General features: G+C 45.8%; 1 protein-coding gene across 4 annotated transcripts in view; it reads right to left on the bottom strand.

The window, feature by feature from the left end:
• The window catches only part of STRIP2 (striatin interacting protein 2), a 52,517-nt gene that overhangs the window by 20,404 nt on the left and 19,108 nt on the right, over positions 1–13,005 (bottom strand). For all 4 annotated transcript variants that reach the window (XM_035021087.1, XM_035021089.1, XM_035021088.1 and 1 more), the window contains 6 exons: positions 12,221–12,292; positions 9,227–9,301; positions 8,230–8,327; positions 7,648–7,774; positions 4,539–4,639; positions 768–834 (listed from right to left, as the gene is read on the bottom strand). In XM_035021087.1, coding sequence (XP_034876978.1) covers positions 768–834; positions 4,539–4,639; positions 7,648–7,774; positions 8,230–8,327; positions 9,227–9,301; positions 12,221–12,292 — 540 coding nt within the window. The remainder of the gene's footprint in view (positions 1–767; positions 835–4,538; positions 4,640–7,647; positions 7,775–8,229; positions 8,328–9,226; positions 9,302–12,220; positions 12,293–13,005) is intronic.

The raw sequence follows: 13,005 nt of genomic DNA, 5'->3' as shown, positions 1-13,005 counted from the left end.
TAGTACTTGAGCTCCTTTCATGTACCAAACATAGTGCTAGACTCTGGGGATATAAAATTGAAGATGATACCATCTCTTCCTTCAAGTAGTTTTCAGTCAAATGGAGGAATAGATACAGATATCCAAGTACAAGGCAACAGGGTGAGGGCGTGGACTTGAGTATATATCTAAGGAGGCGGACAGTTGATCTTCAGTATGCTGTTGATCAGTTAGTTTCATGAAATTCAAAGTAATTCTGAGGGACTTTTCTGATTTGCCTAAAGTTGTTTCCAGGATGAAGAAATTTCTGGGTCATTCTGTGGCTGTTACCAACTTCTGGCTTAAAGAGACCTAGGTAAGATACTTTCTGAAGTACACACTCCTGGGTTTTATAATCTATATGAAAATGAAAAGTGAATAGCCTATAGCATAGCGGAAAGGAGACAGATCGTTGTTTGGAATAGACCAGTGGAGCTTCTTCTGCCATTTAGCACAGATGTTCACATTCAATTTCAGTCCCATTATCTTTCTAAATTCCCTCTCCTCCTTAGTGTTTGTCACTGACCCTTTTCTCTTCTCTGCAAATTGCTATGCTCAGTTTTCCCAAATTTTTCTCAACTGGGTCAGCAGCTCTAAACACCCACTGCCTCTGTGCTCTTGCCAATATGCCTTTATTGATGTGAGACTCCCAAACCAGGGCATTAGAAGGCTGGAGAAGAAATGGAAGAGCAAATACCAGCCGCTGCCATCTGGCAATTTCAAAAGCTACCAAGTCCCCCTCTGCTTACCAGACTCTCTGTAGTAAGCTCCGGCAAATCCTGGATGGTACAGCAAGGGTAATCCAGGACCGAGATGCTGCAAAATGCAAAGAAAGGGGCCGGCTTTAGGGAAATGGAAATGGCAGTATCTGAAATGGCAGGAATTATTTCTCTCCAGCAGGCCCCATCTATTTCCCAAATTGCTTAGTGACCTCAGCTGAAACAGGGTTTGGGGTGCCAGGCAACTCCAGCTCCAGTCTCCTCTCCTCACAGTCACGAGAGGAACCCACCGAGTTCCTTCAGGCCAGCCCCCATCTAGCAGATGCAAAAGAAAGCAGCAAGAGAGCCTCTGGTGTAGCCACCTCTCTCCTTTCTTCTTTAAAGAGTACGGACACAGGTGCACTTCTGTCTTTGCATTTAAGTGTATGCTTGTGTATACGTGTGAACTGTGTTCCCAGAGATGCTGCCCAAACTTAACCCACTTAGTAACAGTCTGTGGACGTAAGGATGAAATGAAGACCTTTCCTATGTCCTTTACCAAATGTTTCTGAAAGCCAGGAGCTCTGGGAAATGATCACGGAAGACATTCTTGAAGGAAGCTTAAGACAGAGGCAGCTTCCTGCAGCAGGGCCAATCTAGTAGCTCAAGAATGGTAATAGCATTGGGGCATCTGGGTGGCTCCGTCAGTTAAGCGTCCAGTCCAACTCGATCTCGCCTCAGGTCATGATTTCAGGGTCATGAGATCAAGTCCCACATTGGGCTCTGTGGTGGGCATGGAACCTGCTTAAGATTCTCTCTCTCTCTCCCTCTGCCCACCCCTCCCCGCCCCTGGTTGCACTCATGCATGTTCTCTCTCTCTTAAAAAAAAAAAAAAAAAAAGGAATGGTAACAGCATCTGCCTCCAGAACTGACAGTGGGGGACTATAAGGGAGCTGGAGGCTCTGTGGTGAGCCCAGGGAAGCAGGCATGAGTAGGTAGGGGAAATGAGGCACTGCATTATGACAGGGACATAGTTACTCAAAATTACAGTTCTTTCTTTCCTTTTCTTTTTCATTGGTACAATGCAGAACTTAGCTCATCTCTAATGCTCCTTCTGATTCTGACATTCCATAAGGTTTATAACCAACCCATCTGAACTGGATCAAGGATGTTGGCAAAGCAAGGGCCATAAAGAGGAGTATGGGGTTTCTTGGACCTGCCTCTACATTTCTAAAGTCAAAACTCTATCCAAGCAAAAGGCAACAATTTATTTACCTAGAAATGTTTACCTTTGCCCAAGAAACCCACAATGATAACCTAGGGGAACCAAGGTAGGAGAAGAGACGGCAGTGGATCTACCTATAACATTGCTCATCATCTTAATTCACTCTACTGGATTCTCCCAGGGCTGCCAGTTCTGTACTTACTGCTCCATTAGTATAAACATTCTTGGCTGGCTTATCCACTTATCTACCCACCTCCCACAAAGCCCCATGGCAAAGTAGATGCTGGCAGTCAGGAACCGGGCCAGGAAATCAAAGATAGATTTGTCCCATCCTCTGTGAACTGAATTCTAGCCTAAGGGGGTGAAAAATAAAGTTACAAGTTTCTGGAATGTCTATCTAGATTATAAGAGCCATGAGCAAAGTGTGCAATAAGGGGCTATGGGTGCTCAAGTTCTCAGGGATTATGCCGCAGTAAAGCTTGCAGGTGGTGCAGAGGAGAACCATCTTACCCAGGCCAAACTTAGTTAATGATGTAGTCTGGCACTGCCACTCTTCCAATTCCAAATAGAACCTAGTGGACACCTATCAGATTATTTACTCCTCCCCTTCCGGGCCCATGGTGGAGGGTGGGTATTTAGTTTGTGAACCCTGGCCATACTTGATTGATCCAGGGGTGGATCTCTAATGGAAATGGGGAACAGGACTCTCATGTTTATCTTAACTGATACTTATATAAAAGCTCTATGATATAGTCAGGAAATGTATTATTTTAATTTAATTTTATTTTTTTAAAGATTTTTATTTATTTATTTGTCAGAGAGAGAGAGAGCGAGCACAAGCAGGGGGAGCAGCAGAGGGAGAGGGAGAAGCAGACTCCCCGCTGAGCAGGGAGCCCGATGTGGGACTCGATCCCAGGACCCTGGGATCATGACCTGAGCCGAAGGCAGACGCTTAACAACTGAGCCACCCAGGCGTCCCAGGAAGTGTATTATTTTAATTTTAAGATAAAAATAGTGTGGCTCAAAAAAACCAAAGAGTCTTTACTTGAGATTACATAGCTAGCAAATGGCAGGTCTCATGACTTCAAGTTCCATGTGTGTATGTGCACTTTATTTTATTTTTTAAAGATTATTTAGGGGCACCTGGGTGGCTCAGTCGGTTATACATCTGCCTTCGGCTCAGGTCATGATCCTAGGGTCCTGGGATCAAGCCCCTCATGGGGCTCCTTGCTCAGCTGGGAGCCTGCTTCTCCCTCTCCCTCTGCTCCTTCCCCTGCTTGTGCTCTCTCTCTCAAATAAATGAATAAAAGCTTAAAAAATTTTTTATTTGAGAGAGAGAGAGCAAGTGGAGGGAGAGGGAGAGAAAGAATCTCCAGCAGACTCCCTGCTGAGTGAGGAGCCCAATGCAGGGCTCCATCCCAGGACGCTGAGCTCATGACCTGAGCTGAAATCAAGAGTCAGACACTCACCCGACTGAGTCACGCAGGTGCCTCTGTATTTTAAACTACATATAAGTAGGCTGCCTCTCCATGGTGAACTTTTAGGCAGTATGAGACTGAGGCACCATCTCCTGGCCCTCTCTAGTCACCCCAAGTAATCAGATCAGCCTCCTTCTACTTTAGGAACTCTGCCTCTGGTAAACTCTAGTTAACATGCTTCTAGTTCTTGTGGAAGTAGCAAACTAAAAAACAAGCATTTACTCTGTAACTCCCAAGTCCCCAGTTGGCTGGAGGAGTGAAAAGCAATTTGTATTCATAGTAACTGTGACCAGAAAACAATCTGTGGTTTTTTTTTTTTTAAAGATTTTATTTATTTATTTGAGAGAGAGAGAATGAGAGAGAACACATGAGAAGGGATAGGGTCAGAGGGCGAAGCAGACTCCCTGCCGAGCAGGGAGCCCGATGTGGGACTCGATCCAGGGACTCCAGGATCATGACCTGAGCCGAAGGCAGTTGCTTAACCAACTGAGCCACCCAGGCGCCCAAACAATCTGTGTTTTGATCCTGCCTCTTACTTAAGTCGTCTCACTAGCATGTTAATCTTGAGCAAGTCAATTAACCTCCCTGAATTTGTTTACTAATTGGAGAAGTGAGAATAAAACTTGTTGTAATATTTCTTACCATTACTGAAGAGATGAAATAAAATACCATATATTTGTTTTATTACAAACTGATCTAAGTAAGGGTCTGTTATTACCTTGAGTTACAAATTCTACATAACACTACAGTTTACAAAGTAGTATAATTGTTACAACTTATGATTTATAAAGATCAGGGCTGGCCAGATAAGGCTGTTTCACAAAAAAAACATCTTCTGGATCCTTCTGCCATAGGGCTAAAATTTCATCGCTGCAGTTTTATTTATTTGAGTTGTGACATTTTTTAGTTTTCAAAACTATTAAAATACAAATACCTCTGTGAAGAGGCCAAACCACACAACCCATCAATTAACACTTCAAGGAAATTAAATTTAACAGTGACAGCTCTAAGATAGAAAGGACTAGGGACACAAGGAGAACTGAAAGGCTCAGAGATGATGTATATTTCCCAACCCATCCCAAAACAGACCTTTGAAATAAACCTGTCCAGAGTCCATACCTGTTTTTGGCAGTGATGTAGGACAAGATATTTTGATTGAAGAACTTCAGGATCAATGGAATGCAGTTGGCAAATACCAAATGTTGTGATACATATTCAAACTGAATTAAAAGATCAAAGCAGAAAGGGCTGCTTATTTGGGGGATAATAGAAAGTACATGAAAAATAGGATTGGCAAGTACAACTCTAATATCCATTCCTAAGAATATCCACTGCCCACTTGTGTTATCAGTCCTCCTGTCTGAGAAGTGGGGAGAAGCATCATCAGCCAGCTCATCCTACATGGAGGGGGACAATCTGCAGTGTGTGTATGTTGTAAACACCTGACCAAAAGCACAAAACATAAAGAAGGCAGAAAGAAAATCCCACTCCAAATAAATGGAAGGAATTGCTGCAATATTTGTTCCTAAGCTCAACCAGAAAGGAAGGCTCCCTGAGGGAGTGGTCTTCCATACCAAACCTCTGGTTCATAGTGTTTCAGCAGTGATTGACAGAGCAGGAACAGGTGCAGCTTACTCCCAACAACTGCTGGCACCGTTCAGTCCGGACGGATACGGCACATAGCAACCAGCTGAACCACTGGGATGTGGACTCTAGCATGAGTCTGTCTGGTTCACTGCATTACCCCTGTACTTACATTATCAGTATTTTATTTTATTTTATTTTTTAAGATTTTATTTATTTATTTGACAGAGAGAGACACAGCGAGAGAGGGAACACAAGCAGGGGGAGCGGGAGAGGGAGAAGCAGGCTTCCCGCCGAGCAGGGAGCCCGATGCGGGGCTCGATGCCAGGACGGTGGGATCATGACCTGAGCCGAAGGCAGACGCTTAACCGACTGAGCCCCCCAGGCGCCCCCATTATTAGTATTTTAATGAATGGATCAACAAGAGCTCTTCGGTCAACAGATATTGCACTGGGGTGCTTGAGGGGCTCAGTTGGTTAAGCGTCTGCCTTCAGCTCAGGTCATGATCCCACCGTCCTGGCATCGAGCCCCGCATCGGGCTCCCTGCTCGGCGGGGAGCCTGCTTCTCCCTCTCCCTCTGCCTGCGTGTCTGCCTACTTGTGATCTCTCTCTCTGTCAAACAAATAAATAAAATTTAAAAAAAAATAGATACTACACTGAGAATAAGTCCAAGATTTCTTTGATGGGCTAAGTCCAAGATCTCTTTGATGGGATAAACACCAGAAATAGGGGTTCCATTTTGCTCTCTTGAATTTGGATGGGGTTTGTATCTAGGAAGACCTAGTGGGCAGTGTCCTGGAGTGCAACACCTGGATTTTGCCTGTGATGCACTGAGTATCAGACACAGTTTGCCTCCAGATCCAGAACCCAGACTGCTGGGATAGTACAGACACTGGGTTGAAAAAGCAGAAAACTGTGGTGTTTTTAATCCCTTAGCTTTTCCTGATCACCAAGAAGTAGCCATGGCAGCAAGCCAAACTGCCCTCTGCCCCTGGGTGTGTGGTTAGAGGTGGGGAGTCAGCTTGTGCTGCCCATTTCTCTCTTCTGCTCAAATATTTCCTCCCTGGCAGCTGACCTGGGGTATTTTCCAAAGCTCCAGATGGAGCAGCCAATACATACCCACTATGAAGTTATGGAAAATGGTTTTCAACTTGAAATTTGTCTGTAGCCTTGTTGGGATTCACTGACACTGACACACACTGGCAAGGCCCATCAAGCCACCCACCTGTCTGGCTGTTGATCCACATACTGCCCACCAAGAGAAGCAGACAGAAAAAACATACCCACGGTTCTCTGTTCTTTCTACTAGGAACACTATCTCCCACCCACCCGTACTCCTCCCCGACCTGCTGTTGCTCAGCAAACACTGGCAGAAGAAGTGTGAGCACCCAGGACACCCATAATATACCCAAAGATGTCTCTGAATGTACTAGAGTGGAGAAATACCCTGATTATATAGTCAAACCTGTATGGACACAGACCCTGCAGGAGCCTCTGTGCACCCTGAGAAGCTGCTGTTCTAGCAGCAAGCTTGGTTCTGACTTCTTAGGAGGAAAATGGGGCAAAGACACTGGGCAGTCATGAGGAGCCTCCTCTCCTCCCCATGTTCTCACCACAGAGACCATCCACTCCCTGCCCCCAGGTTCCCTGATATCTGGCAATGCCCACAGTACCAAGTCCAAACTCCTCAGCATGGTGAACAATGCCTTCGTGGGGAAGCAGCTTCTTAACCTTTCTTACGCTCGGCTTCCCCATTTATAAAACAGGGATAAATAAGACCTACCTCATAGGATTAAGAGAATTAAATGAGATCCCACACGAACTTAAGAGAGTGCTGGGCACATTATAAGTACTCAACAACTGTGTCCTACCATATGTATTATGATCTGCTCCCTGCCCGTCCTCTCCAGCTCCATGGATCACCAGGCCGCCCCATCTCCCGTTACCCCAGGGAGAACCCCAGCAACATTTAAACAGTTTCCAAAGGTACTTTGCTCTCTCTCCTCTGGACTTCCATAGATTAACATTTCTGCTTGAAATGCTTCCTATCTTCCTTCCCTGACAACTCCCGTATCCTGACTCACATCTGTTTCTTTAGGACTCAGGTTAGAAGTCACCTCTTCTCCATTGCAGGTTGGATTACCAGCCAGTGCTTACCTGTTATCAGGCACTTACCATTCCATAACTAGCTATTTATATATCCATATCCTTTACTTCAAAGTCCTTAGGAGCCAAAACTGTGCCTTATTTAGGATTATATCTCAAATGTTAGAAAAGGGCTTCACACATAGAAAAGTTTCTCTACATAGTTTTTCCTCACTTTTTTTTTGTGGAATGCTTGAATCCTGTCTTGCACTGCTTGAAATCTGGCTGGGCACATTCCCAAGAAGCCAAGGATTCCTACCCACAATCCTTGGATAATGTTCAAAGGACAGAGACATCTGCACCTGTCTAGGACAGTTCCTCACATCCCACTCCATACCCCCACGCAAGTTTGTGCAACAGGTATATGGATTCGCTGAGGAGGACAAAGAAGAGGCTGAAAGATGTTCAACTGGACTATAAAGGCCCCTACATCTCCTCTTTGGGACACGGGGCCTGGAGAACACCTGAGACCTGTGGAGAAGTGCTGCTAGCTGCTCACCTGGTAGATATGGTTCAGTTTGAAGTGTTTGAGGAGGAGCAGGAGCAGGGCAGAGATACTCTTTACAATGATCTCCTTGTGCCTGTTCACATCGATGCCCAACTTCATGCTCTGGAGAACAGTGATGCTACAAAGGGGAGAGGAGGAGTGAGTGCAGAGAGTAGCCTTAGAGAACGGCCTACAAGGACCCAGGTATTTGGGTCAGAGACAATGTATACAAGAGAGCCAGAACTTGGGAGATCTGAACTTCTGTACTAGGGAAACCTCCAGAGTTCCCACTTATGAGCCTGTTTGGAGAAAAGCTCCTCTGCTCTCTTTGTTTTTCTCTCTCCTTTGGCAAGCTCATCTCTTGGCAATGTCCACCCACATACCTATGCAACCAGTCACTGGCACTGATGTTGCCCTGTAGACCCTCAGTTTTGGGCTAAAAATGAACCCAACCGAGAGCATTGCAGTGGAAAGGGGAGAGCAGATCTCTTTGCTGACAATCCCTCTGAGTGTTATCAAGGTGGGGTGGGGACTAGAGAGATGCTGTAGACAAAACAGCTAGCATTCAGCAGCCAACCCAGGTGAAGCACTCACGGCATCTCCTCAGGCAGGACATCTGCCAGGATATTGATAGAGTCCGTCTTGGCTTTGGAAGTGGGGGCTGCAGCCAGCAGAATCTTAAGTAGAGCAATCTAGGAAGTAGAAAATGAGGAGATCCATCTCTGTCCATCCCATTCAACAGGGCTCTTTTTCCATACCTCAACAGCCCTATGAGAAGTGTTTTAGGGGTGCCTGGGTGGCTCAGTTGTTAAGCGTCTGCCTTTGGCTCAGGTCATGATCCCAGGATCCTGGGATCAAGCCCCACATCGGGCTCCCTGCTCCATGGGAAGCCTGCTTCTCCCTCTCCCACTCCCCTTGCTGTGTTCCCTCTCTTGCTGTGTCTCTCTGTCAAATAAATAAATAAAATCTTAAAAAAAAAAAAAAGTGTCTTAATGCCTTCTATGTTCATTCCTCAATAACCAAATCTCTCCAGCCTCCAGAAGGGCAAACAGGTGCCCAGTCCTGAGAGGCCTGCCTGTGAGGCTCTAAGGAGCCAGAAGGGAGCTGTAGGCTGTTCTGCTTCAAGACTGTTCTTTCTAAAGAACATTATGGAAGGAATAGAGAGGGGCAATGCCTAGAAATAAGGTGAGAGATATAAGCACGATGTCACCTTCTCTACCCCTTTCCTTCCTCTAACCCTGACCATCAGCATCCTCACCACTCAGACTGAGGCTATCTAAGACATGACAGACTATGGCCTCAGAGGGACTAGGGTACTTACTTAGAAGGAGGGCCCCCAATACATTCTTCATGGACCCCACCTTATTCTCCACCCCTCCCAAAGAAGGACTTGGGAGTACGGCCAAATCTTCCTTCCTCTTGGAGAAGCCCCTGAGGAAAGCTCAGAATTCTAATGTGTTAGAGAATGCTTTCCCTCAGGGGAGAAGGCTCAGGGAACAAGCTCAAATAATGGACAGGTCAGCCTGAAACGGTTCTCAGCTGCCTGGTCCTGGAGCAGAGAAGGGCAGCTCTGGCCCAGCTATCTCCTTACCATGTACTGAGGGAGGCTGTAGAGCATGCCCTGGTAGAGGATTTCACATGGCGTCTCTGGTACCACCTCTTCCCCCTACGGCAGGAAATACACAGTTTGCCCGGGCCATTTTCCAGTTGCACAAAGGCTATGTTTTCTTGGTTGTGAAGGGTGGCATGAAAAGAGCACTAAGCTGGAGTCAGATCTAGGTTCCTATCCAGCTGTGTTAATGACTCATTATATCACCTTGGGTAGGTTTACTTTCTCTGTCTGGGTCTTAGTGTCCTCTTCTTTAGGATCACTGGGCCGGTCTGATGTCCTCTGAGGGCTCTTCCAGCCCTGACAATCTATGATTCTGGTTTTCCCATTATCTGGAATCAATACAGAATTCTTCTTTCCCCATCACATGTTGGATCAGGAGCCAGAACACCTACCTAGGAGTTGGCTCAAACCACTGCTTTTCTGGCCACCCATGGGCTTAAGTCAGGGTGCACATATGTCTGGGACACTAGAACAGACACCCCACACAGAAGCACTTCCTGTGGTGTCAGTCTGAGGCCATCCAAGAGCTCTGGAATGCTCGGAAGTGAGAGGTAGTTAACTCAGTAGAGAAGGCTGATAAGGGAGTTGGGTAACCCATGGCCGGGAGAGGCAGGAAGGAGTATTAGTAGGGAAGCTTTTAAGTAGAAACTGTTTTCTTTCCTTCTCCAGTAGTCACTACCACATCCCTTCCTCCTTTATGACCAGCCCCCTCATCCACAACTCTCTTTGTCCTTCGATGACCCCAAGCGGGGGGACCAGGGCCTCCAGTGCTCAAAGGGCTATTCAGGCCATCATCATCCTTGGCCAGTTCAGTTCTTCCTCCCACAAGGTACCTCTATTCCAGGGCAAGGATGACTGCCTTGAGACCCTGAGGCAGGGAGGAATAACCCGGCCCCTGCCGTCCCACATAACTCAACTGCTGCTTAAATGGGCATTCAGTAAACTTAGGCAATAGATCTTTGGGAGAGCAGGTTGCCTTCCTGCTCTCCCAAAGATCTATTTCATACCTTCTCTTCTCCCCTGTCCTCAAACCAATCCCCTCACCCCCCAACCCCTCAATAGTTGCTAACCCAGTCTTATACTTCATGGAGAAAACAGAGGCAATCAGACAGTTCATCTTCTCAACACCAAATCTACCAGGGTCTCTACCTTCCTTCTTGACGTGAAGTATGAACCACCTCTGCTCTATTAAAGGCCAACCCTCCACTTGTGCTGGGGATCTCTCACCCTTGTGCTTTGTCGAATGTATCAGTTCTGCAATTGTCTCTTCTCTCCCAGATCATCTCTTTTAGGACATAAACATATTCTAGTGTCTCCTAGCTATAAAACACTCTTCTCTGACCCCACATCCTCCTTCAGCCACAATCCCAACATTCAACACTGTTATTTCTAAAGAAGATTATGGAAGGAATAGAGAGGGGCAATGCCTAGAAATAAGGTGAGAGATATAAGCACGATGTCACCTTCTCTACCCCTTTCCTTCCTCTAACCCTGACCATCAGCATCCTCACCACTCAGACTGAGGCTATCTAGGACATGACAGACCATGGCCTCAGAGGCACTAAGGTACTTACTTAGAGGGAGGGCCCCCAATAGAGGGGGCCTCTAGTGTCTCCTAGCTATAAAACATATTCTAGTGTCTCCTAGCTATAAAACACTTTCCTCTGACCCCACATCCTCCTTCAGCCACCATCCCATTTCTATCCTCTCTACAATAAAACTGTGTTGTCTGTATTGACCATCTACCTCCTTTCTTTACATTCCTCTTTCAACACACTCCAACGAAGCTACTAGCCCCACCTCTTCACTTGAGGTTGCTCTTATCAAGGTCACCAGTTATTTTCACGTTGCCTGATCCAATGGGAACCTCAGGTCTTATCCATTTATCAGCAGCACTTGACACAGCTGATCACTCCCTTCCTGAAAAAATTTTCCTTAGCTTTCATAGTATCATAATCTCCCACATTCTCTCCCACCTCACTGAGTGTTTCTCTTACTCTTCTTTTCTGGCTCCTTTCCTGATTCATCCCACCCTCAACACAACTGGTGTGCCCCAAGGCTTTGTCCGGGGTCCCATCCTCTATCTCTATTCCCTCCCTGGGTTATCTCAGCCAGTTCTATGGCTTTTAGCACCGTCCACTAAGCCAACAGCTCCCAAATTTATTTCTCTAGGCCAGTCTTCTCTTAGAACTCTAGACTTATATATTCAATTGCATGGCTGCTCATGTGCATGGCTGCCTAATGGATATCTAAAACTGAGTATGACCAAAATAGAACTCTTGATGAAACAGAACTCCCCATGTTTCACCCTGCTTCTACTCTTTTCTGGTAAAGTCTTTACACAGCAGCCAGTGGCTTTTGAAAATATAAATCCGATCATGTCACTCCCCCGCTTAAAATCTCCAAGGGCTTACTTCTGTATTATGAAACAACTTCACAATCCCTATCTTTGCTTACACGTCCTTTGTAAAGTGGTCCCAGGCCACCTCCCTGACTCCATCTCATACAACCCCATCCCTCACCCCTGTGTTCCAGCCACAGGCCTTCATTCACTACCCCTACTACTCCAAGCTTGCTCTCACCCTTGTTAAAGCTATTCCCTCTGCCTAGAGTGCTCTTTCCCCCAATATTCCTATGGCCAGCTCCTTCTTGTACCTCACATTTTAGCTTAACTCTCACCTTCTCAGAGGTCCACCTATCCTGACTGCCTAATTGACAGTAGTCTCCTACCTGACAGATGCCTCTATCATGTCATCCTATTTAAATTTTCTTCATTGTATCTTCCATTCTCAATAGTCTTGTTTCCTTAATTACTTACTTTCTTTTTTCTCTAACTCTAATGTATCATGAAAGTAGGGACCTTGCCTTGCTTGGCACATCATAAGAGCCCAACAGCATGTACATATGCTCTGTGATAGCACTGCAGATAGATTTCCTCCTGCCTTTCTCCTGGGCAGGACCCCCTTAACTCACCAAAGACATGGGGCATTTCTCCAGATCCTCTTCATTCTTGATCTGAACATCTGCAATGGAGATGTACTTGTGCTGGGGAAGAAAAGATATCAATTAAGAGGGTGAGGTTACTAAAAAAAAAATTTTTTAATTAAAAAAAAAGGGAGGGCACCTAGATGGCTCAGTCTAAAGAATGTACGGCTCTTGATCTTGGGGTTGTGAGTCTGAACCCCACGTTGGGTGTAGAGATTACTTAAAAAAAAGAAAAAGAAAAAGATACTGAGGGCCCCAATTACATATGTACCAGCCTCTTGCTTATCTTCCTTAATGATAAGGAAATGTCCTGTATATGGTTTGTCACCCCAAATAGAACATGAACTCTTTGAAGGTAGGAGTCTTATTTACCTTTGTACCCTTAACATTGAGGCCGGTGCTTCATATACAGTGTTTCTGTTTATTCTATGTTCCCGTATTTGTTGACGAGCAGAAATACTTAAGTATTTACCTTCAACCAAAGGGCAAGGGGAAGTGAAGAACAGGTCCATGTCCCTGGACCACTACCCTGAGAGTTTTGCTGCATGTGAGTATGCCTGTGTGCATGTGTATGGAGTGATGATGGGGTGAGGGAGAGTTCAGGGTCTGTGCAAGAGATGGCTATTTTTACTCTTTGTGCTCGTATATACTTTGGATGCAGAGAAGACTGCTACTAATCCTGGGCCTTTGGAAGTTGGTGGCCTTATAGGGAGAAAGAAGTGAGAGGAAAGGAAGCGAGGACGAGAAAGAGAGAAAGAAGGGTAGGAGGAGGA

The sequence above is a fragment of the Mirounga leonina genome, unplaced genomic scaffold (assembly GCF_011800145.1).
Source record: "Mirounga leonina isolate KUSES-001 unplaced genomic scaffold, KU_Mleo_1.0 Mir_174, whole genome shotgun sequence".
NCBI classification, from domain to species: domain Eukaryota; kingdom Metazoa; phylum Chordata; class Mammalia; order Carnivora; family Phocidae; genus Mirounga; species Mirounga leonina.
The sequence above is the reverse complement of the archived record's forward strand: the minus strand, read 5'-3'. Positions and strand labels throughout refer to the sequence as shown.